At 36.6% G+C, this 25144-nt stretch overlaps 1 protein-coding gene across 1 annotated transcript; it reads right to left on the minus strand.

Moving 5' to 3' along the window:
- LOC107748434 (FERM domain-containing protein 4B-like) lies at positions 1–24889 on the minus strand. The gene is made up of 22 exons (XM_016563208.1): positions 24824–24889; positions 24613–24707; positions 22685–22777; positions 22432–22516; positions 20632–20688; positions 20524–20546; positions 19856–19939; positions 18188–18253; positions 17970–18012; positions 16904–17008; positions 13701–13777; positions 12455–12593; positions 11076–11214; positions 10639–10772; positions 9554–9670; positions 8768–8996; positions 7383–7439; positions 6978–7119; positions 6200–6364; positions 5196–5980; positions 2839–2974; positions 1–1063 (listed from the first exon to the last, which is right to left on the minus strand). The coding sequence occupies exons 1-22, from the start codon at positions 24887–24889 to the stop codon at positions 976–978; spliced, it is 2925 nt and encodes a 974-aa protein (XP_016418694.1). The 3' UTR covers positions 1–975.
- Between the last annotated feature and the right edge of the window lie 255 nt (positions 24890–25144).

Genomic DNA, 25144 nt, shown 5'->3' on the forward strand with positions numbered 1-25144 from the left:
TGTGTTTTCCAGGGTCTTGTATCCGTGGTCTTGCCAAGCTTTACTTCATTCAAGTGCTGTTCTAACAGAATTTGTGCAGAACAAAATATCTACAGTATCAAGCAAGCAAACCACTCACTTGTCATGTAATGGTACACAGTCAGAATGCATATATGCACTTCTACAAGCACAGACAGCTCAATAAATTAAAAATAAAATGCCATTTAAAAAACAGCCACTCAGTCATAATAATGTTTACAGTATTTTGTTCTTGCCGTGTTTTGTTCTATCACTCTTCTGCATGAGACAATGTAAAAAAGGTCCAAAAGGTCATGTGATATGGCTAGTTTCTTCACTCTCTCAGAAACTCCTGTATGAAATGACATTCACTATAAGTGTGCACGTCTCATATGGTTGGTTTATTTTTCTCGCCACAGTACTAATGAGCGTAAACACTGATGCTCTGACAGTCCTGGGCGTTTTACGAGTCATTTGTTAGGCTAGACGTCCACTAGCATGGCCACAGCGGTTCTCCTGTCACTCTGAAACACATCCCATTCTGAGGCACGAGAGAGAATTAGGTCCACGTGGTCCACATCTGTCCGTAAGGTGCTTCTGTTTCCTTTCTACTTCCTGTTGTGCCGGTATGTCTTTTGGTCCTCCAGAAGTCGGCAAATACAGCAGTCGTGTTGCTGCAGTATCAGCGTGTGCTCTGTGACGGGACTGACATGCGGAATGAGCTATTCCAAAAAAGTGACATTCTCCAAAAAGACATTTCATTCATGGATAGTTCCCATCCTAGACATTGAGGTCATCCTGTAAAAATTCGTAAGTTTCTTTCCTTGTTTCACTGGTCTATAAGTAAAGCTCAAGGTTTTGAGAGGGCATAACAAGAGCTTTAAACCAGTACTGTCAGTGTCAGTCTCTAACGTGTAAAAAATGAAATCATATCAGTGAAAGATGACAGTTTGACGGTTGGCCTGTCCTCATTGCTCTTTAATGGTCTGCGTCAGAACAGCTGGCCATGGCTCCAAACACCTCTACCGGCTCTGATGTGTGAGAGGTGGCACTTTCTGACGGGAACCTGCCACAAGCAACAGGAGAAAATGCAAACATTAAAACACATCAACAGTTGATGAAGTTGAGGTTGAGGTTGTCATAATAATGCAGTCAGATTGGAAAGAACCACGTAAAGACACCCAAAAACCCGAGGACCATCGTAATTAAACTAGTTGACAGTGCAGAAATTGTGTAGTTCACATAAATTACATACTGAAGTTTTGTAAAGCCACCACAAAATATTTAACAAACATTGTAGTATTGTCTGATTTTATTTTCATCCTAAAAATCTGCAACAATGACTCTCAGAGGCTGCTAGATTTTTTTCTTTTTTTCTTCAAATGTTTCAAACCTTTAAAACATTTTATTTTGCATGTATAAAACAACAAAATTGCTCTGACTCTGCGGTTTTTGTAATCTACAATGCACATTGCATGTAATTTAAATTTTTAGTTTAGTTTTAAATTGTTAGTTTTTTGAACTCTTGTTTTTATTTGTTTTGTTTGTTTCATCTCTTTGTTTTTATTGTTTGGTTTATTTGATCTATTTTTATTTGTTTGGTTTATTTGATCTTTGCTATTATTGTTTGTTTGGTCTGATCAATTTTTATTTTTATTTTTCATTTCGTTTGCATTATTTGTTTGATCTCTTTCTCTTTTTTGTTTTGTTTTGTTTGATCACTTTTTGTTTTTGTTTTTCATTTTGATTGCATTATTTGATCTCTGTTTTATGATTGTTTTTGTTTGTCTGATCTCTTTTTGTTTTTATTATTTGTTTGGTTTGCACTATTTGTTGTTTTTTTATAATTGGTTTTGGTTACATTATCTTAGGTGTAGTACTAGCATGTTTTTAAAAACATTGTACAGCCACAAATCCTAACTGCAACACAATACTCTACTATGGCCTAATACTGATACAACAGACCTTAGTCAAGGTAGAACCCATATTTAACAAGACAAAGTAAAAATGCTTATTTCCATAAACGTCTATAGGTCAAAACACAACATGTAAACATTAGCTGTTACCTAGGGCCTTAAGCCAGGGTGTCAAATACTGCTCCTGAAGGGCCACTATTCTGTAGAGTTCAGCTCCAGTCCTAATTAAACACACCTGAACCAGTTCATCAAGGTCCTCAGAATCGCTTGAAACTTCCAGGTGGGTGTGTTGAAGCTGAACACCCTCCAGGAACAGGACTGGACACCCCTGCCTTAAGCCATTATGACATAATAACAGTCTCAAAGCCTCATTTTAATTAGTGACAGATTAAATTTGATGCCCACAGTGATTATAGTAACCTACTACAGGACGCCAGTCAAAAGTCACAGAAAGGTTGTCCAATCCTGGTCCTGGAGGGCCACTGTCCTGAATAGTTCAGGGTGAACCCTAATTAAACACACCTGCACCAGCAACTCAAGGTGCCAGAATTACTAGATACTCCCAGGCAGGTGCGTTTTAGCAGGTTAAAGCTAAACTGTACAAGAAGGTGGTCCTTCGGGAGCAGGACTGGACACACCTGCACAAGGCAGAGAATGAATATTATGGTATTCAGTGTGGAGACCCTTACCAAAAAGTAGTATACTTCAAGTTTATTTTAGTAAGTATACTTAAGTAAAGTTCAAGTATATTTTTAAGTATACTTTTAATTGAGAGCTGTTACTAAAATAAATCTTTACATTCCAGCATTCATAAACATATATGCATATCAAACCTTGTTAGACTGACAAATACACCTATTATGAACATGCCTAAATGGCTGGTTTGTGGGTCTTGTCCAAAGTAGCCTCACATTTTCTATCTCACCTGTTGTGTGTAGGACTGCGACTGTATGAAGGACTGTAAGCCCCAGCGCTCAAGGGACCATCTGGCAATTCACCATCAGTCAGACCCACGGCTAAATGATTCTGCCAGTTTCCCCCTCCACTGGCAGTAGATGACACTAGTGAGGAAGAGAGGTGTGATATGGCAAGTAATGTTAACTTAAATTTCATCAGAAAAAAAGTTTATGCTTTATTTTGATAATCCACTTTTGATATTCTACTAACTTTTATAAGTAACTTTGCAACTACATGTCAACTAACTCTTATTAGAGTATTAGTAGACTGTTAGGTTAGGGTTAAGGTTAGAGTTAGTAAAATATGTTGACATGTACTTGCAAAGTTACTTATAGTCAGTAAAATGTCTATTGGAGACTATAAAAATTAACTGTAGCAGACATTAAGCAGAGAGTCTACTAATATTCTAATGACTGGTAGTTGATATAGTTACTTGCAGTCAGCAGAAAGTCTAAAGTGGACCATCAAAATAAAGTGTTTCCAAGAAAAATGTTAGGGGTAGAAACCCATGCAAAACTCACTGCTACAATGCTAGGGTGCTGTGTGTTGTTGCTAGGGCTCTGCTATGTGGTTGCTAAGGTCCTCTGTGTGGTTGCTAGGCTGCTATGTGGTTGCTAAGGTGCTCTGTGTGGTTGCTAAGGCTCAGACTACAGGAGTGTTAAAATCCTAACCGATTATGAAATCTGGTTGCAGCACACACATAAGAATCTTCGCAGATTTTCTTGCCTCAAATCTTAAACACGTTTCAGCAATGTTTACATATGTTAGCTAGCATGCTAGCAGCTTTCTACACTCTTTGTCCTTACGGTTGTGGTACGTTTTCGACACATTATACAGACAGTCGCGTTATTGCAAAACTTCCACAAACAGTTTCTCCATCTACTCTATCCAACAGACCCGTACAACAGCTTGTTTTGCGGTCGCGTATTGGCTATTGTGAAAGTACTGATGTAATCATAGCCGTCATCATCCCGATTTAAAATCCTAAATATCAAACATGTTTGATATTAATCAGGGCAGCCCCGATTTGTGTGCGAGCAGATCGGGAGGTATAAGATTCGATCTGTGTGGTTGCTAGGCTGCTATGTGGTTTCTAAGGTGCTCTGTGTGGTTGCTATGCTGCTATGTGGTAGCTAACATGTTTTGTGTGGTTGCTTACTGGCCCAAGCCAAAGTGTCCACCACAAGTCTCTTCAACTGGGGTGCCCAATCCTGTTCCCGGAGACCTACCTACCTGCAGAGTTCAGAGCAAACCCTGTTCCAACACAGCTGTCTATAATTATCACATGCTCCTGAAGATCTTAAATAGTTGGTTCAGTTGTGTTAGATCAAGTTTGGAGCTGAAATTTGCATGGGGTAGATCTCCAGGAACAGGATTGGGCGCCCCTGCTCTACAAGTTTTCAACCCTACTCCTGGAAGGCCACTGTCCGGCAGAGTTTAGCTACAACCCTAATCAAACACTCCTGAACCAGCTAATCAGGATCTTCAGGATCACTTGAAAAATCACAGGCTATGTGGGCTGAAGCAGGTTGGAAATAAACTTTGCAGGACAGTGGGTCTCCAGGAGCAGGGTTGAAGACCTAGGCTCTGCATTATTCTGGCCTCCAGATTTGACTTGATTCTTTCCCTCAGTGCACATCTACAGGATGTTCTGCCCATTTTATTGCCTACCAGATAAAAAAAGAAATCATAGAACTAGCACACTTTCCTCAAGCTGCATGATAAGGTATCACTCATTCCCATACCACAGGGGTAGGCAAGTTTGGTTCTAGAGAGCCGCTGTCCTGCAGAGTTTCGCTCCTACCCTAATCAAGCACACCTGAACAAGCTAATCAATGTCTTCAGGATTACTAAGGCTATAGGCAGGTGAGGTGTTTTTCAGGGTTGGAGCTGAAATCTGCAGGACAGCGGCTCTCTAGGAACGAACTTGCCTACCCCTGCCATAGCACAAGGGGTGCAGGACGAGTGACGTGCCAAAGTTTATTAGAATTTTGAATCGTTGTGGCAGTCAACAACAAATCATTATCTTACTTCTCATTGGTTTATTTCCACTGTGCAATTTGTAAACCATCAGTTCTTATAGTAAATTTGGTGACTACTGAGTTTTAAAGAAAAAAACAACAACTGGACCTTTTGGCTTGAGTGTGGCCTGGACTGGATTAAGAAGGATCCAGATCACTTGAGAACACTATTTCAGCCAAGGGGCCCATGATTAATGGTTTATACCGGGTCCAACAACTGCTTACTGCAACCCTGCACCAGAACCTGCCATTTTGTCGCCAATATGATTGATTTTATATATTGTGTAATATTTGAGGAACCTACCTGAGGAGACGGAGTTGGTTCTGCTGGAGTGGCTGAAGGGTGCGGGCAGCGTCTGGTAGCCCAGGCTGTGCTGGGAACCTCGGTCATATTTGTAGGTGTACACCAGCTGATAGGCACCTGGGTCCCTGTGCCCAGCACTGCGATTGTACCATCCCTTCAAATGCTCCGCCACCAAAGCCTTGTACATGTTCTTCGTCAGCACCTCATTCAAGGGTCCCTGTCGTCCTCTAGGGGGCCTCACGGTGGCATATGGATTCTGTGACAAATTATCCGACCCCTCTATTCCATAATGCCTGTTTCGACTACGACTCTGGTAACCATGTGCTGGGTAAGTGGGGTTGATGTTATAGTGACCCTCGAGTTCGCTCTCGTAAACGTAAGCTCCATTAGAACAAGGCTCATATTCGAAGCCGGGATACCCAGTCACGTTGTACGCGGTAGGGCCGTAGTGATTCTGCTGGTAGCCATAACAGCTGGAGTTTTGAGGGACCAAGTTGGGCATGCTGCCTGTATTGCCGTAGATCTCCACTTTGCGGTGGAGCCGGTAGTCGTGGGATTGCGAGTCCAGCATGCGGTAGGGAGGAGTGGCTGAGCAAGGAAGGCAATAGTCCATGCTGGACATGCTGGTATAGGACGAGCAGCCGTCCAGCACCTCAGTGCTGTTGCTACGGCGGGAAGGAGACAGAGGGAAGGCCGACTTGTTTGCACAGTGAGAGTGGAGAAGTTGTGACTGGGACTCCAAACTGCCGCTGCGGTGCCGGAAACCACGGATGTGACCTTCCGACCTACAGGAGGCCAATAAGTTTTGGTGAAAGAGAGTGCACTGAATAAAATAAACTACTTAGATCATATAAAAACCACAAAGCCAACTAGACTTTTTTGACATTTTTTGAAGAAATTGTGAGTTGTGTTTGAATTGTGTCGCCACCACAATTCTAGGGTGTTGTAGGTGGTTGTGAGTGTAAGATTTTCTGAGTGGTTTTTAATGGACCAAGTCAGCTCACCTGAGTTGGCTGCTGCTGTAGGCATTACGGGGCATGACGGGGGTTTGGGGTAAGCTGCGGGGGTCCTTCTGCATTCTGGGTAAAGTTTTACACGGACTGCTTTGGGCAGAGAACACCTCTCGGGGGAGGTAATAACGTCCTGGCCCTTTGACCTCATGATCTAATCTGAATTAAAACAGACAAAAGAATACTTCAGATGAAAGAGATATGTCAGGTGATGGCTAAACCAAGAGCTCAGACGTTAAATCTTACGAAAACGGTCAAGAACAATGTCTGGGTAGTCTTTAACCCCAAAATCAAGACAAAAAATAAGAAATATTGTTTTTGCATAAGGACAATGCTGCTTTTTTCCATGAGATAGGGGTTATGCGCAACAGACTTCCGTATTCTGTTAAGTGGGTCTCGTCGCTTCTGGTTCAAGCGTTTTGCATGTGCTTCGTTAAATATGAAGCAGTTTTACTCAAGATGCCTTCAAAGTAGATAACAATGATGATCATAACCAATGTCCATCACATATGCAGACTGATATCTAAAAATTGTTATTCTTTTCACTAACATTTAGATATAAAAATTTTATAAAACGTCAACAATAAAAATAGCTAGCTAGTTTAACTGATTATCTTAAAAGTCCATAGATATAGCTATTATTTAATACGGCTGTTAACACGTTCTCCGACAAGCGGAAGCGATGAGACCTGTTTTCCGGGTTTGGTCAGGTGACGTTCGACATATACCCTATTGAGCCTAGAAGATCATGTTGTACTGTGAGTATTCACACCTGTTAAGAGCTCTGTCGTGGTGTGTGTCGCTGGATGAGGATCGTCTCTCGGTGTCGTATTCCAGGCCGGACGATGACAGAGGAGGACTGAGACACGGGGAACACTGGACAGAGCGGGAACGCGGCCTCTGGCCATCATCTTCTGAAGACACAAATATGGTTTTTGACTGCTGTGTTTTCTGCTCTGCTACATTTGGTTGCATCCAGTTCAAATAATATTATATCAATTCATTGTTGGTTCTGCATGACAAATGATCTATTATGAGTGTGTCAATGTGCATGACTCAGTGCCTACATTAGGGAACAATGCTGAGGGAGAAGCACTGGAAGTGAAGTAGTGTATTGTAATAAATCTTAATTACATAAGCAGAGAGCTGATAGTGGTTTCATAATTGATGTCATTACCATCATCTAGAGGAAGACTATCACACAGGGAGCTGCACTCGGGCTGAGCCAGTTCATCTATGGAAGAAAGAGAAATGATGTTATGTTAATGAAACACTACATGAATTAAATCAAGCATTTAATTGAATTAACTACATGAAATGATTAATCAAATTAATCAATAGCATATATTGTTGTTTGATTGATTATGCCCTATTTTTTATAATTAATCACACTAAACCAACACATTAAATTCATAGCCTAATAAATGTATATCTAGCATATGTATATGTATATTCACTATATGAATTATATTGCATGAGCCACAATCAAAGTCACAGTAAAACTGCAGTGATAATTTGCTTTACTGTTACACAGCCTTGTGTCTTTTAGCTGTATTTCTGTTCATGTGTATCTTGCATTAATGTCTTCCTTCAGACATAATGACAAGCATTTATGATAAACTAAAATATACTTTAATGTAATTACTATTGAAACTTGTATGTCATCTATTTAATTAGTAATTTGTAATGATAAATTAGCAATTTGGTACATACTTTTAATGTAATTTCGATTAACCCTACAGTTAAAATTACAATCAAGTACTTTGCATGTGCTTTATTTTAATCAACACATTAAAATAAGTGTACTTCTTTAAAACACTACGAAAGATTATTAAAACAATGATAAAATGTACTTTTAAGTATAACATTTATTATGACATTATTACAAAGTGCACTTTTTAAAAGTGTACTTAAGTGTGTTAGAAACAGTCATGGAAGCATCTCTCTTTAAGTCACTTAAGTGGCCTTTAATTTTATTTATATTATATTATCTGTAAGTACAGTTTCTTAAAAATATATTTTTAAGACTTGAACACAAGTGCACATTCAATACAATTAAGCACACTTCTTTTTGACAAGTGTTAAAACTATTCTAAATAAAGATGGATTATATGACTAAAGATCAGGTCAAGATTTTTCATGCAAAAGTACAAATCTTGTAGTTTTTATGCATGACGGGTTGTCCTAAACCTGTGACGAGCCACTTCAGCAAACATCTGTCTTAAAGGAACACTACACTTTTTTTGAAAATAGGCTCATTTTCCAACTCCCCTAGAGTTAACTGCACCCATGGTACGGCAGCAAAGTTCCTTGATTATTACTAGGTATAGTAATAAAATATAGTATAGTATAAAATATAGAAACTCTTTGGTCATTTTTGACCGAGATGCTAACGATCTAATCAGATTCAATGATCTATGCTAAGCTACAGCTAAAAGTGCTACCGCCAGACCCGGAGATCGGCTGAATAGATTCGAAAACGGTAAAACTCAACTGTTTAACTCTAGGGGAGTTGGAAAATGAGCCTATTTTCAAAAAAAGTGGAGTGTTCCTTTAACATACCGGCTATGATCACAGAAGCTCTCTGTGTGGGTTTTTGTCCTTTCTTCAGTCTGTATTGGTTCATTTCATCTTCGATCTCCTGCAGCTTTTGCATGGCATCCAGACAGTTCCTCCTCCTTTTTTTCCTCACTAATTTAGAGATGTCAAGCTCAGCAGCGAGCTTCTTGGCTGCCTCCACGATTTTCTGCTGCAACGCAAAGCGACTCTCCAAATTTCTGAGGTATGGATCCTGGAAATTCAAAACAATGTCGATTTTTTTGTATTCTATTCATAAATCTGTCCAAAAATGTAAATACGCCTGTTGGTATGAGTGAGCAGAGTCATCAGTATTTGTGCTCTGTTTTCCAAAATGCAAAGAGATGCTTATTTTGTCAACTTTTACAAGTATTCTAGCATGTAGATTGCCTCACAGCTAATACAGATGAGTTATAATAACCCATAAAATGATAACCTGTCATGATCCCATGGGGTCTTTAAGGCCACAACCTAAAAAAATCTGTGGTTGAAGCCACCAATCAATAAGCAGAATTATTTGTATCAAACTAGTGCCTTTTTTCCAAGATTGATCTCCTATACAAGGCCACATGCTGAAATTATTTGGCAGCTAAAATTTTACAGGTGATAAAGGACAAACGCTTCCACATACAGACACATACAGAGCTAAAAATAGCATGTTGGCATTTGACCAGCTCAGGACAGTCTCATAGCAATAGAGCCAAACCCCCAGTGTCTATTACTCAGTCCTCTATTTGGCAACATTGTTGTGTGGCAGTATTTCACACTAACTTCATTATATGGGAAAAGGTCATCCAATTTGAAGGCCGTCCCGACTCTCCTCCGAACATGAGGAGGGGTTTCGCCTTTGATGAGGGGATACTCTTTTGGGAGTTTGCCAGTAAGTTCCTGAAAACAGATAAAACTTGCTGTTAATGGATGAAAGTCGCAAAGAACATGCGTGGGTCATATTTCACCTCAAAATTAAAAGACGGAAATAACAAACAATTTGCATAAAGAAAAATTTCCTTCGCATTAATGCAATGCCAAAAAAATATCATTCTCATTCCTGTGAGTGTAATGAGAAAGTGAGATCATATTGGTCCTAATATTCAGTATATAGCATTTTATAATGCTCTGAATGTTTGAGTTTGGTAAGATTTTTATAATGTTTTTAATACAGTAAAAACAGTAATATTGTGAAATATTATTGCAATTGAAAAGAACTGTTTTCTATTTTAATATATTTTAAAATGTAATTTATTCCTGTGATGCAAAGTTGAATTTTCAGCATCATTACTCCAGTCTTCAGTGTCACATGATCTTCAGAAATCATTCTAACGTGCCGATTTGATGCTCAAGAAACATTTCTGATTATATATATATATATATATATATATTATTATTATTATTATTTTGTATTTTTTTTGTGGAAACCATGATACATTTTATTTTTCAGGATTCCTTGATGAATAGAAAGGTAAAAAAAAAAACCCCAGCATTTATTTGAAATAGAATTATTTTGTTACATTATAAATTACTTTACTGTCAATTTTTATAAATTTAATGCATCCTTGCTCGCTAAAATGATTAATTTCTTCAAAAATAAAAAGTTGAGCCCAAACCTTTTAATGGTATATACAGGTTATACAATCTAGTTTCTCTGGCTAAGAAAAAAATTTAAAAAAATAAATAAATAAACTGGTCAAATTTTGTCTAAGCTTCTCAATTTGCTGGTTTATTGAATAGCGTAAAAAGCAATATAACTATTATAGTACATAGTATATGCACTATTCTGTTATTTATTAGACTGGATGTTCTATAGTGTGATCATAACACAGTCAAAAATAAAAACAACAACTGTTGTTTGCTCTTACAGCCTCCCGCAGGCATATTTCTTTCAGCTCTGTCAGGTTTTGGCTTAGCATATCCTGGATCTCGCTCTCTTTCTTTCTCAGCTCCGCAAGTTTCTCTTTTTTCTGGTCGTCGTTCATTTCAGAGTCAGCCGAACCTGTGAAATAATGCATAAAATATTGCATGCATTCATGGTGACAGGTAAAAAAAAAGAAAAAGATCACGTCAAGACTATTTAAAGTACAATTAACTTTAATGACATATTGCTAAGTCTACAATGAGTCTACAGGAAAGGCTTGAGAGAAAGCAACAAATAAGAGGAAAAGAAGCCATCTGAGCAGCTCATTACCGCTAAATAAGTGAACGGATATCTGTGGATGTGTGTGGACACGTGGATAAACAGAGGCTGACTCAACCATCAAATACTGTTGAACTGTTCTGAGGATCAGAGCTCATGTACCTGTTGAAACCAGACTCCCGTTACTGGCCATGATGAGCTGATGTTTCACCCCTGCACTCAGTTTGTTCATCTTTGATGCTCCGTTCTCTGTCAGGTCAGTCGCGATGTCTCCTAAAGTTCTGGCTGTGGTGATTTTTGCCTGTTAATTGATATAAATAGGATACGGGATATTATATTAACCCTATACAGTCTACTATATAGGTCTCTAAATGATCAGCATCATCAAAACCTGCTGTACACAATCTACCACATGCCTTCTATGCTTAATATCATCAAAATGCATCACTCTTCAGGTCATGGTTTACTTGTCTTTTTCTTCACGCGTTTAAATCTTTTATAAAGTAAATGTAAAAAATTTGATATTGTTAGTAAAATTTCAATATGATCATTTACTAGACCGAAGCAGCTTTGGTTTACTTGATTATTCATAGATAATTTTTTATTTTATTTTATTTAAAAAAAATTGTAGATTTTTAAAAAATATATATTTAAAAAAAAATTCTCTGTATTGTTCCATTTCAAAAAAATTATGCATCTATGTCAGGCTTTACAGGGTTAACTATTTTGTGATCTTTCTTTTCTGTGGGATACAGAAGTGTTTATTTTTTACAGTTCCTAATTTTTGTTCTAGATGAAAAAAGATACAACCTGAAAACAGGAATATTTATGAAACACACAAACACACACACACACTCCTCTGCTCAAGTCATAAACAGTTAAAGCAAGAGATATAAACTACCACTCCAAAGGTTTGGGGTCAGTAAGATTTTCTTTTATATAAATTAATACTTTTATTAAGCAAGGATGCATTAAATTAAATACAAAAATAAATACATTTCAGAAGATTTCTATTTGAAATAAATGTTGTTCCGCTGAACTTTCCATTCATCAAAGAATAGAAAAACACAGAAAAAATTATGTATCATGGTTTCTTTATTTAAAAAAAATTGTAGATTTTTAAAAAATATATATTTAAAAAAAAATTCTCTGTATTGTTCCATTTCAAAAAAATTATGCATCTATGTCAGGCTTTACAGGGTTAACTATTTTGTGATCTTTCTTTTCTGTGGGATACAGAAGTGTTTATTTTTTACAGTTCCTAATTTTTGTTCTAGATGAAAAAAGATACAACCTGAAAACAGGAATATTTATGAAACACACAAACACACACACACACTCCTCTGCTCTGCCACAAGACAGTGGGTGTAGAGTGACTATTATTAAGAACAGGAAATGTTTCATAATTCTGGAATGGTGTAACGCCTGATGTAACTTTTTGGTTTTGAATCTTAACAATCCATATGAATCTACTGCACTTATATAGATATGTGTGAGCAATCTGCTTGATTAGACCTCAACAGTGGTGTGTGGTGACTTACTTTGCTCTGTTTTCTGTTCAGGTAGAACTGGTGTTGGCTGATGGCCATGACCCAGATGGTTTTGATCAATGAGTGACTGGCATACCAAGTGTGGATCACCAGTCCCGTCTGACCAAATGTGCGTTTAGTCACTGTTCGCCTGCAGGCACACACACACACACACACACACACACATGCAGCATGGTCACTGGAACACATTCAGAGAGGAAACTGGAAAATACTTGAATTTACACTGTAAAAATAGCAACTAACACATTGCATATTAAGACATTTTTTTTAAAGGGGTGGTTCATTGCGATTTCGCTTTTTTAACGTTAGTTAGTGTGTAATGTTGCTGTTTGAGCATAAACAATATCTGCAAAGTTACGAAGCTGAAAGTTCAATGCAAACGGAGATATTGTCTTTTAAAATTCTGGCAGAAAAAACGGCTGGTAGGGACTACAACGAGTTACTTCCCGGGTTCGTGACATCACAAACCCAGATAAACCCCGCCCTCGGGAAAAGACAGCAAAGGGGGCGAGGCCATGCTGCGCTGCTTTAGAGAAGAGGAAGAGAAAACTATTTATATAAACAATTTTTTTTTTTTTTTTTAGATTTGCGAGTTGAGATCAAGTCATAAACAGTTAAAGCAAGAGATATAAACTACCACTCCAAAGGTTTGGGGTCAGTAAGATTTTCTTTTAAATAAATTAATACTTTTATTAAGCAAGGATGCATTAAATTAAATACAAAAATAAATACATTTCAGAAGATTTCTATTTGAAATAAATGTTGTTCCGCTGAACTTTCCATTCATCAAAGAATAGAAAAACACAGAAAAAATAATGTATCATGGTTTCCACAAAAATATTCGGCAACACACCTGTTTTCAACATTGATAATAATCAGAAATGTTTCTTAAGCAGCAAATCAGCATATTAGAATGATTTCTGAAGGATCATGCACTGAAGACTGAAGTAATGATGCTGAAAATTCAGCTTTGATCACAGGAATAAATTACAGTTTAACATATATTCACATAGAAAAGAGGTATTTAAAATTGTAATACTATTTCAGAATATTACTGTATCAAATGAATGCAGACTTGATGAGCCTAAGAGACTTCTTACAAAAAACATTAAAAAATCTTACCAACCCCAAATATTTTCAACAGTAGTTTATATATGGTGGAAACCAGCTCTCATATGATCTCTTATACACACACACAGATCCCAGATCAGTCTTCAAAACCACCTTTTCTCCTCACCTGTGAGGGTCATTCACCTCCACAGCAAATTTCTTCTCTCTGAAGTACAAGTTCTCCAACTGCTTCCACTGGAAGAGCTAAAGCAGGACAAAACAACATGTGAGAGAGAGTTTCACGGGCTGATCTCTAGAGTCCAGGTGCTTCGCCTGGCTCGCTACACGTCAACCTGGCAACCGCTGCAGTACTGCATGTAACCACAACAATCCCCATATTATATTCACTTATGATTATTCCATTATGATTTTAAGAATATGAAAAAAAAAAATGTAATGCGAACAATACAGAGGAGGACAACATTATTAGTAAATGATTAAATTTCAGGCCTTTCTGAGATCGACAGACATGGTCATTATAAACTGCCATTGATGACAGGACGATTCTTGCATGAAGATTCTTTTAAAAAATCCTCCTTTTGTCCTACTAAATGCATATATAATACGTATATTAAATACATATGTGACCCTGGACCACAAAAGCAGTCTTAAGTCGCTGGGGTATATTTGTAGCAATAGCCAAAAAAAAAAACATTGTATGGGTCAAAATGATTGATTTTTCTTTTATGCCAAAAATCATTAGGATATTAAGTAAAGATCATGTTCCATGAAGATATTTTGTAAACTTCCTACCGTAAATATATATAAACTTAATTTTTGATTAGTAATATGCATTGCTAAGAACTTCATTTGGACAACTTTAAACAAACTCTCTCAAGACTTCACGTGTGAAATTGAATTATCCAGCTTTTAGAGCCTCTTACCGGTGGTTTGGAAGGTCAAATGATGTTAATCAAATCCTGAGCTTCTTCATTATGTTACCGTCTACTCTGCTGAAGCCGTCTTTACTCGCGGTTCCTGACTTGTCTCATCAGGTTTCCTACAGGAGCTCAGGCATGCAGTCTTGGCCCAGCCTCGCTGCTCATGACATCAGTCAGATACCTCTCCTCCCCGCTGTGAACCTCAGCTAAAGCCCAGGGTGGATCACTCTCACTCAGGCTGGGTCACTGCTCCACCTGAGAATCCTAAACCAGTTCTTCAGTTCATAATCCCATGTGTGTGCTAACTTCATTTGGACAACTTTAAAGGCGATTTTCTCAATATTTTGATTTTTTTTGCACCCTCAGATTCCAGATTTTCAAATAGTTGTATCTCGGCCAAATATCGTCCTATCCTAACAAAACCATACATCAATGGAAAGCTTATTTATTCAGCTATAAATGTATAAATCTCAATTTCAAAGTATAGACCCCTATGACTGGTTCTGTGGTCCAGGGTCACATATATAAATAATAACTAAATACATACTGAAGTTGATTCAATCTTATTGAGTAAACACACTGTCATTCAAAAGTTTGGGGTTGGTAAGATTTTTTATGTTTTCAAAAGAAGTCCCTTCTGTTCACCAAGGCTGCGGTTTTAATGCATCCATTAAAAAAAAAAAAAAAAAAAAGTATTAATTTTTTTTTTTTAAAAATCTGACCCCAAACCTTTGAAAGGCCCCTTTTTATTTTAGACATTTGACAGTAAACCTACAATTTTTATGGTTATTCTACCATTAGTAGTAAAAGCTGATGTTACTACACCAAAGTAGTAAAAGTATATGGTTGCTGGGGGAAAAAAAATCAGGCACGCAGTCTTGGCCCAGCCTCGCTGCTCATGACATCAGTCAGATACCTCTCCTCCCCGCTGTGAACCTCAGCTAAAGCCCAGGGTGGATCACTCTCACTCAGGCTGGGTCACTGCTCCACCTGAGAATCCTAAACCAGTTCTTCAGTTCATAATCCCATGTGTGTGCTGTGTTACATCATTCTGTGCATTATCAGTGCCACAATCTCTCTACTATGATTTTAGGGCCGATGGGGAAAACGCGCACGGAACCCAGTCATAAGAATAGAGCTTACTGTTTTCAGCCTCGGCAGTCCCACTATATAAGGACATGAACCATGAACACATGAACTTCATCCCCAGAGCTGCTCTGTGAGTCACTTCTTGAGCATTTTACTGATTCATTGGAGGAAAAACTACTGACAGATGCACACAGAAACTCAAAGGTCTTCACGGCAGGGTTGCCAGGTCTGCGAAACAAAACCAACCCAGCTGTTCATCAATACTAACCCAATCAAGTGCTGTCCCCTTCATCGAAATAACACTTTAAGCAACAGTGTAAAGGTAGTAATAGGGAAAACTGCAGACTTGGCAACACTGCTTCACAGCATCCCATCCACAGTTCGGTTTAACTTGAAGAAATTATGACAGAAATATATCACTATTGTACAGTAGAGTGTACTTCTCAATGTAATACGAACACTAATAAAAGAATTATTTAAAACTTTATTTTCTTTCTATTAATTTTAACAGTAAACCTCTGTTGTGCAGCTTTTGCCAAAAGATAAATGGATTGTTTATTTTATTTGATTAAAAGATTAATTAAATTGTTGACGTTTTATGACTTAATTTGATTACCAGAAAAATTTAAATACACAACACAGAATTTCTGAAAAAATTTCATAGGGCCTTATTGTTGTAAAACATTTAATAAATTATTACGATATTTTTATTAATTCTATTTATTAGACATGCTTTTTTATTATTAAAATTAAATGAAACCATTCAAATTGAATGGAAAAATAAAAATAAATAAAACAGAATTTGGTAAAAAATAAAATGAAATTTGAGGAGGAAAAAAATATTTATGTAATTTTTGTTCAACTTTTATTCAATTGTTGTTAGATTGTGTAGATTTTATGATTTCAATTAATTAGACATGATTTTTTATTAATAAAATGTCATTCAAAACATTAAAACAGAGTCCAGAAAAAAATAAAATGAGTTTTCATAGAGCTCTGATTTCCAGTCAGTTTGTACCTTTATATAATGTATCCAATTAAATATTGAATATTTCATATATCAGATATTTACAATGCACACCAGTACAACAGTTGTTTTTTCTTCCCGTGTGTTTCATCAGCACACTGTTTTACGTAACATGCAGACTATACGTGTAGAATGTTACACTGCTCATTTCTATATCATCATAGCCTCAAGTGCAAATAAACCATGACAGCAAGTGCTGACATGCTGTGAGCCTCATCTGGGGAAATCAAAGCCTCATTTCACAGGATATACTGAGCTCTGTACAATGACTCATGATTCTGTTTATATAACAAATATTCCTCCAATGCCCAGAGACAGGAAAACACAACGTACCTTTCGAGGTTTTACTTTATCTTGCTGGTCATACTGTCCTATGCCTTTATAGCTGATGCCCAGCCACCACGGAAGTCCTTGTTTATCCTGCCAGACAAGAAAGACCTTTCCATTAGTTACACACCAACAGCCTGAAAGACCATTTTTATTAATAAATATTTAAATCTGGCAACACTTTATTTTAAGATGACATTGTGACACATAGTAATGTGTAATGCGTACTTACTATAGAAATAACAGTAAAGTGTGCATAATTACAAGCAAAAAAAAAACCCAAACCAAACCCTAATCCTAATTCCATATTAATTAATATTACTTATTTATGTAATTACACTGTAATGACATCACCTTAAGATAAAATGTAACCTGAAATATTAAAAAATGTAAACTTAGCCACGATCCCCAAAATGACCCAACGAGGGGGCAAAAATTCTCATTCAGAGAATTTACTTTAACAATTAAAAATAAATAAATAAATAAACAAACCCCACGGCTTTTTCCCCCTTGTTTTAAGCTTTTTGGCATCTCAGAAGCAGGGTTATTATAGTTAAGTAAAACCATTTTCGTTACTTGAAATAAAACTAATATTAACTGAAACTGAAAACTGAATTTAAAAAAAACGTATTTTATTTCAGCTAGTTACCAAGACAACATTTCTCATTTTCATTTAGTTTATAACATTTAAACAAAAATTTACATGAAAGCAGAAAAATATAAAAACAAACTCTCATTCAAAATATTAACAAAATCATAATATAATAAAATATTAACATAATAGTATCTAAATGATACTAAAATAACACTAGTTGTAGTGTAATTATTATTTATTTTAATTGGGTAATCTGAAAGTAAAATAATAATAATTGAAAATGGTTCTGCATATTACTTATCAGACACTTACATAAAACATAAAAATAATTAGTACTAGGCGTAAAAATTCAACATTAATTGATCTCTATCAACAGGAACAGTACAGAGCTGTATCGGCTAATATATAAAATTACATAACTTATATAAATATATTATTATATAAATTATATAAAATGTATTCTAGTGTATTCTTGACTGATAACTGAAATGTGGGCAGTGACTCCACAAGGGTCAAATATCTGAAACAGACGTAATGATCAGTTACTCATTTGCTTAAGATTGATGTTTAACAGCGTCTTAAATATCTACAGCATCGGCTCACATCAGGCCTGAGGCGTGGGCGTTGAGGATTTAAGCAGGTCTCCCCTGACGGCCCGCCCCCCTGAGGCTAATCATTGTTTTTCCGATACTCACTGCACAATGGCCTGTCCTCTGGAGAGCCCTTTCAACAGCTTGTGGTGCTCAATCACACGCTCCTCGCTGCAAAAGAGAAGGATGATGAAACCTGCTCCACGGAGGACATATTCCCAAACCTCAGCATAAAGACAGCAGAGCGCGGATCATCAGCCATAAAGCTCTCATAAAGGGCTATAAATGCAGCTTCAGCATCACTGACTCGTGGGCTCAATGTAAATCTCACAGCTGTCTGTGCCTCTGCCTTAAATGACACATCAGCACCGCCAGTAATTAAACAGCATTCGACTGTGAGAACAACATATCAGACAACAAGGCACTTCATTTAATTTTTTTTAGCAAGCTATTATATACATATACATACAGTATACACATATACTGTACATATACATATACATTAATAGAAATCACATTTTAATCAGTATTTTGTATTGTCGTTCAGTTACTATATTTAAAAATCCTAAAAACAAAATGCATTTTCATGAGAAGCAAAATGTGCAAATGTGTGAGATATTAAAGGGGTCATATGATGCTATTTTAAAGATCATTATTTTCTGTATTTGGTGTAACAGAATATGTTGACATGCTTTAATGTTAAAAAAACACATTATTTTTCAAATACTGTACATTATTGTATGTCCTCTATGCCCCGCCTCTCTCAAACGCTTTGTTTTCCAGCGTCTCCCTGACATGGCTGCATCAACACTACTGCTGTTCCTGAAACCACGCCTTCTTTCTTTGCGTGCACATTTGGGCGGCATTATGCTAATACTTCCACATAGTGATGTAGACATGTGGGGGCGTGCTAGAACGAGCCATTTTAGGTAGGCGTGGCTGACTCTTAACTTTTATAAAGAATATCTCTTTGGATTTGAGACTTTAGTCTTTGCAACTTTACAGATCTTCTTTATGCACCAAGAGCTTGTAACACTCCAAAGAGAAAGGAAAAATTGAAATCGCATCATATGACCCCTTTAAGACTTGTATTCAGAAAATATACACTACTGTCCAAAAATCTGGGGTAAGATTGCGGTAAAAATGTTTTGTGTTTTTGAAAGAAAACTGTCTTATGCTCATCAAGGCTGCATTTATTTGAACAAAAAATACAGTAAAAACAGTAATATTGTGAAATAGTATTACAATGTAAAATAAATGTTTTCTATGTGAATATATTTTATAATGTAATTTATTTCTGTGGTGCAAAGCTGAATTTTCAGCATCATTACTCCAGTCTTCAGTGTCACATGATCCTTTAGAAATCTTTCTAATATGCTGATTCACTGCTCAGTAACATTTATAATTATTATCAATGTTGAAAACAGTTGTGCTCCTTCATATTTTTGTAGAAACTGTGATACATTTTATTTTTCAGGCTTCTTGGATGAATAAAAAAACATTTCTTTACTGTCATCAATGATCAATTTAATGCGTCCTTGCTGAATAAAAATTTATACAATAATTATAATTTCTTTTATAATAACAGAAATAATTTTAAAAATCTCAGACTTTTCTTTTTACGCAATTGAAATTTATTAATTTGATTTATTAGTTTATTTTTCAAAAATCATTGGGATTTTATGTAAAACTACATTTAATGAGCTTCATAAAGATCTTATTATCTTACACAGGTGTTTCCTATTGGAATAGTTGTATGAAAACATGTTTTACCAGTATGCCAGAGACGGATGCTCCTTCAGGACTTTAGTGGGCAACGCTGGAAGCTTCTTCAGATCTGCTCTGGTGTTTTCATCACTAAAATCAACACAAATACACTTCAACATGCAGCGCGTTTTAATGAAAGATGTGATTCTGAGGAAATGATGACGGAATTTATTCCTTTAAAAACTCAAACTTTTCTGATCCTATTATAAAAAATGGACTTTCATTATTGCATAACTCTAATCTCATGCTGACCTTGTTTCTCAATTAACAACCCTTAATGTCTTTTGCCATATCTTAGATTCACTGCGCACTGTACTGCCCGACACAGAGAGATTTACTTTAAAGGTGATTTTACTCACTTCAGAAGCAACCAATTCATTTCAAGATTAATTATGTGTGTGTGTGTGAGTGTGTGTGTGAGAGAGTGAGTGAGTGAGTGAGTGAGTGAGTGAGTGTGTGTCTGTGTGTGTGAGTGAGTGTGTGTCTGTGTGTGTGTGTGAGTGTGTGTGTGTGTGTGTGTGTCTGTGTGTTTTATATATCAGTCCACAGACCTCCTGCAGTACCTTCATATACCCCTGGGTACCTTCATATACCCCTGGGTATCTCAACACTTGACAGTAAAGTGACGTTAAAATAGGTATTTTTCTGTAAGTGTGGTAAAACTGAGTACACACCTTATATAGTCTCCTTTAGATTCCTGTAAAACAAAATGTGCATTTAATACATGACACTGACTAAAACAATAAAAAGCATCTCATGTCTTAAAGCTCTGATAGTCTCACCTGCAGTGCATGAGCAGCTAATTTAAAAACCAACTCACTTTCCACCTCAATGCCACCCTGTGCACAAACAAGAAAACCTTCACTTCAACAACTCATTCTGAATCACTTTTAAATGTGTTCTGTGAATAACAACGCTTTGAAATCATTCTCATCATGGCCATATATTAACGTCAGGAGAGACTAAGCATGTGATATTCCTGCCATGGGCTTCAATTTGTTTTAGTGGAATGGTTTGGCTCATGAATAATAATTAAGTTATACACAAATAGTTTCAAATGATCTTTTACTGTTTTCACCAGTAAATAGTCTGTCATATATATAAAATATATTCAATCAACCAACTGTCCTAATATAACCGTTCATTATAATAAATTACCACTGTACATTGGAGACACATATTTATATGATGTATGTGATTTAACTGTAACAGATTGAAAGCTACAGATTTGAGCTTTCTGTGTCTGACAGGTGTGTGTGCACTCAAAAAATATTTACGCACAAATATAAGATTTATGTATTTGAATTACATAATATCTAACTAGTACACTGAAAGGAATAGTTCACCCAAAAATGGAAATTCTGTGATCATTTACTCCCCCTCAAGTTGTTCCAAACCTGTATGAATTTCTTTGTTTTGCTGGTCACAAAGGAAGATATTTGGAAGAATGTCAGTAACCAAACAGATCTCGCCCCCCATTTACTACCATAGTATTTATTTTTCTTACTATGGTAGTCAATGGGGGGCGAGATCTGTTTGGTTACTGACATTCTTCCAAATATCTTCCTTTGTGTCCAGCAGAATAAAGAAATTCATACAGGTTTGGAAACTACTTGAGGGGGAGTAGTTTGAGAGTAAAAAAAAACATACACAAACAAAACCAAATTAAACCCTGCGGCTCGTGACGATACATTGATGTGTAAAGACACTAAACGATCGGTCTGTGCAAGAAACTGAACAGTATATATATCGTTTTTTACCTCTGATTTGAGTTAAAAATCTTCGTTTGTGTTCTACTGAAGAAACAAAGTCACCTACATCTTGGATGCCCTGGGGGTAAGCAGATAAACATCACATTTTCATTTTTTGGTGAACTATCCCTTTAAGTTTATTAGTTTATTTATTAGTTTATGTTTACTGTTTAATCCAAATGGATGTACATTTTATATGCCATTCAAATACATAAATCTTACATTTATAGGAGAAAACGGTAACACTTTACAATCAGGTGTCATTTGTTAACATTAGTTAATGTATTAACTAACATGAACTAACAATGAACAATACAGTTTATTACAGTATTTATTAATCTTGGTTAATGTTAGTTAATGAAAATGCAGTTGTTCATATTAATTCACAGTGCATTAACTAATGTTAACTAATTAACCTTATTGTAAAGTGTTACTGAGAAAACAGCTGCCGCTTTCCGCCAACAAACAAACAGCAATAAAATTAAAAATAACAGATTTCAGAGCAAACGCAAATTAAATTTTGCCTCTGTATTAGATACAATTCTGCCGCAAGCTAATAAAGTGGTGGGGAAAACCCGGACCATAATGAACAGTGAAAAAAATAATGCCCAAAATATTTGCTTATGTTGGTCTTGATGATTATGAAGAATCTTGCAAGAATTTCTTTTTTCTTGATTCACAAGCCAATCAGTGACACATTCCCTTCCAATGGCCTTGGGATGCAATAACTCATATTAACTGTCTGAGGTCTGTGGCTTCCTAATTGTTTCTAGAGGCGAGAAATGAGACAGTGAATCACTGCAGTGGGTAAACAGACACAAATGTACTCACATTATAGATGGCGGACTTGGCATTCAGAAAGAACAACTCCACAGTCGTGTGCTCCTTCAGAAGTGAAATACTCTCGATGTAAAACCTGCAAATGACAAATCACAATTTTGTAGCGCTAAACAAGGCGAGTCATATAGCCGTAGACAAAAAACAAGGTGCTTCTTTGGAGCAGTGATTGAGTCCAGGAATGTGCTGCATTCTGTGGTCGCTGTGGTCATGTGACTTCAGACATCACGAGGCAGAGATCACATACCTCACCAGGAACTGAAGCGCAATAGGCCCTGATTTCTTGGAGAAGTCGTGTTCCAGCACTCTGCGGTCCAGCTGCAGCCATTTGCACTGACCACTGGAAGAGAAAAGGTCATCTGACTGAAATGTGCAAGCCCACATTCTGATTCAACCCAGTAAACGCTCTGCAATTTAACACTAATAGATGAAAATCATCTGCACAGAAATGACTTCAACAGGACTGAAGTGGAACTGAATAGAAATACATGTTGCCTCAGTGATTCCGGCTTCTTTTAAATGATTCACTCAAACAAGTTTGTAAAGAGTTTGTATAACATTTGACTCTAAAAGAGTAAAAGTACGTTTGGGAGGAAAGCAGAGAGATGCATTGGAATAATAACACTAATAAAAAGTGCCATAGTATTAATAGTTTTTTTTTTTAACATAGCACCTTGACAATACCATGTTTTTCCATATGTACAATAGTGACACTGTATATATATATTTAAAGGGGTCATATGATGCGATTTAAATTTTTCCTTTCTCTTTGGAGTGTTACAAGCTCTTGGTGCATAAAGAAGATCTGTAAAGTTGCAAAGACTAAAGTCTCAAATCCAAAGAGATATTCTTTACAAAAGTTCAGAGTCAGCCATTTTTTGTCTCGTCACTCAGGCCGGTACACGGCATCAACAGTATGTGAGGGGCGTAACATTTCCGTCTCATGCTTGAGGTATTCGGCCAATCACAACGCATTGGATATCTGGCCAATCAGAGCACACCTCGCTTTTTCAGACCGATGAGCTTTGTAAAAATCGACGCGTTTCAGAAAGACGGGGCATAGAGGAGAAACAATAATGTACAGTATGTGGAAAATAATGTGTTTTTTTAACTTTAAACCGCATAAACACATTTCATTACACCAAATACACAAAATAATGTTCTTTTTAGCATCATCGTATGACCCCTTTAAGTAAAACCATACTATATTATAGTACCACAACATTATATTTTCTAAGGGAAATGATACATATGCAATCTCCATTACATCATAGTGATGAACAGAGGTATTTAACAAAAACTTAGTTTTAACATTGACATTTTTATGTATTTTATATGGAAGCTTGTTTCTGCAACTGAAAAAAAAGAAAAAAAAAAGTTAATTGCGACTTTTTATCTCACAATTCTGACGTTTCTCAGAATTGCGAGATATAAACTCGCAATAGTATTTTTTTCCCCTCAGAATTGGATTTAATTTGCAATTGCAAGTTTATATCTCACAATCCTGAGAAAAGAAGTCAAGAGTTGTGAGATGTAAACTCGCAATTGCGAGAAAAAAGGTCAGAATTGTGAGATGTAAACTTGCAATTAACTTTTTAATTTTTTATGCAGTGGTGGAAACCAGCTTCCATTATTTTAAGTGTTGTTCAGGGACTTTGAAAAACACTTTGTCTTCAATGAATCAACAAATCAATGAATGGGTTTGATGAAGCAGTGAATCAATTTCCAGGACTGGCTCATTCAAATAAACCATCTGAACTGACTACGACATTCTACCTTATGAATCTTACCTTAAAGGGATAGTTCACCCAAAAATGAAAATTCTGTCATCATTTGCTCACTCTCATGTCATTTCAAACCTTTCATTCAGCTTCGAAACGCAAATGAAGATCATTTTAATGAAATCTAAGATATTTCTGTCCCTCCATTGAAAGAGTATTTCACCAAAAGCGTGATGCTTCAACAAGTACATACAGTATAGACATCATACAAGTTATCCATAAGAATCGAACAGTGATTATTAATGACGGAATTTTCACTTATGGGTGAACTATGCCTTTAAATTCAGGTTTGCCATGTTCTTTCATCCTTTATGTTTTCAGAAACTAGATTTTTACAAATGTTCCATGGGAATGAGGAACCTCTATAGACAACATAATTAAAAGAGGTACTCACGTGTCATCCACATAGGTGAACCCAAAGTATTCCTTCTCTTTCAGGTTAAAATGGGATGAGACCAAATCCAAGAGTTCTCGGGACAACAGCTTTGGCTGCGAGAGAAAATCCATTAATCAATATAATGTGAGGCAGTGAGGTTTATTGAGGTCCATTACCCTTGAGTGGGAGGATAGACTAGAACTGGGATCAGAACTGTGAAGCATTCTACCTGAACCAAGAGCTCCAGCTTCCTGTCGTCCAGGAGCTGCACCTGGCAGAGTCGTCCCTCGGTCATCTGTGGACACAGGGATGACATCAGATGATTGACAGTGCACTAGCTCCACCTCCTCACTCACTACAGCGGCCAGCTGAACACTAACTTCACATATAGGTTTAAAATTCAAGTTGTACAATGTCTTCTTTCAGTTGGTACACACGGTTAAGTATACAGACAGAAATATTTCACCACCACAGTATATAATAATTGTCATCTATAGCAGAGTTATGAGTCACAAGGCATCTCTCAGCAACAGTCGAAACAATCCAGAAC

The sequence above is a fragment of the Sinocyclocheilus rhinocerous genome, unplaced genomic scaffold, assembly GCF_001515625.1.
Source record: "Sinocyclocheilus rhinocerous isolate Xijiao unplaced genomic scaffold, SAMN03320098_v1.1 scaffold2515, whole genome shotgun sequence".
Taxonomy (NCBI): domain Eukaryota; kingdom Metazoa; phylum Chordata; class Actinopteri; order Cypriniformes; family Cyprinidae; genus Sinocyclocheilus; species Sinocyclocheilus rhinocerous.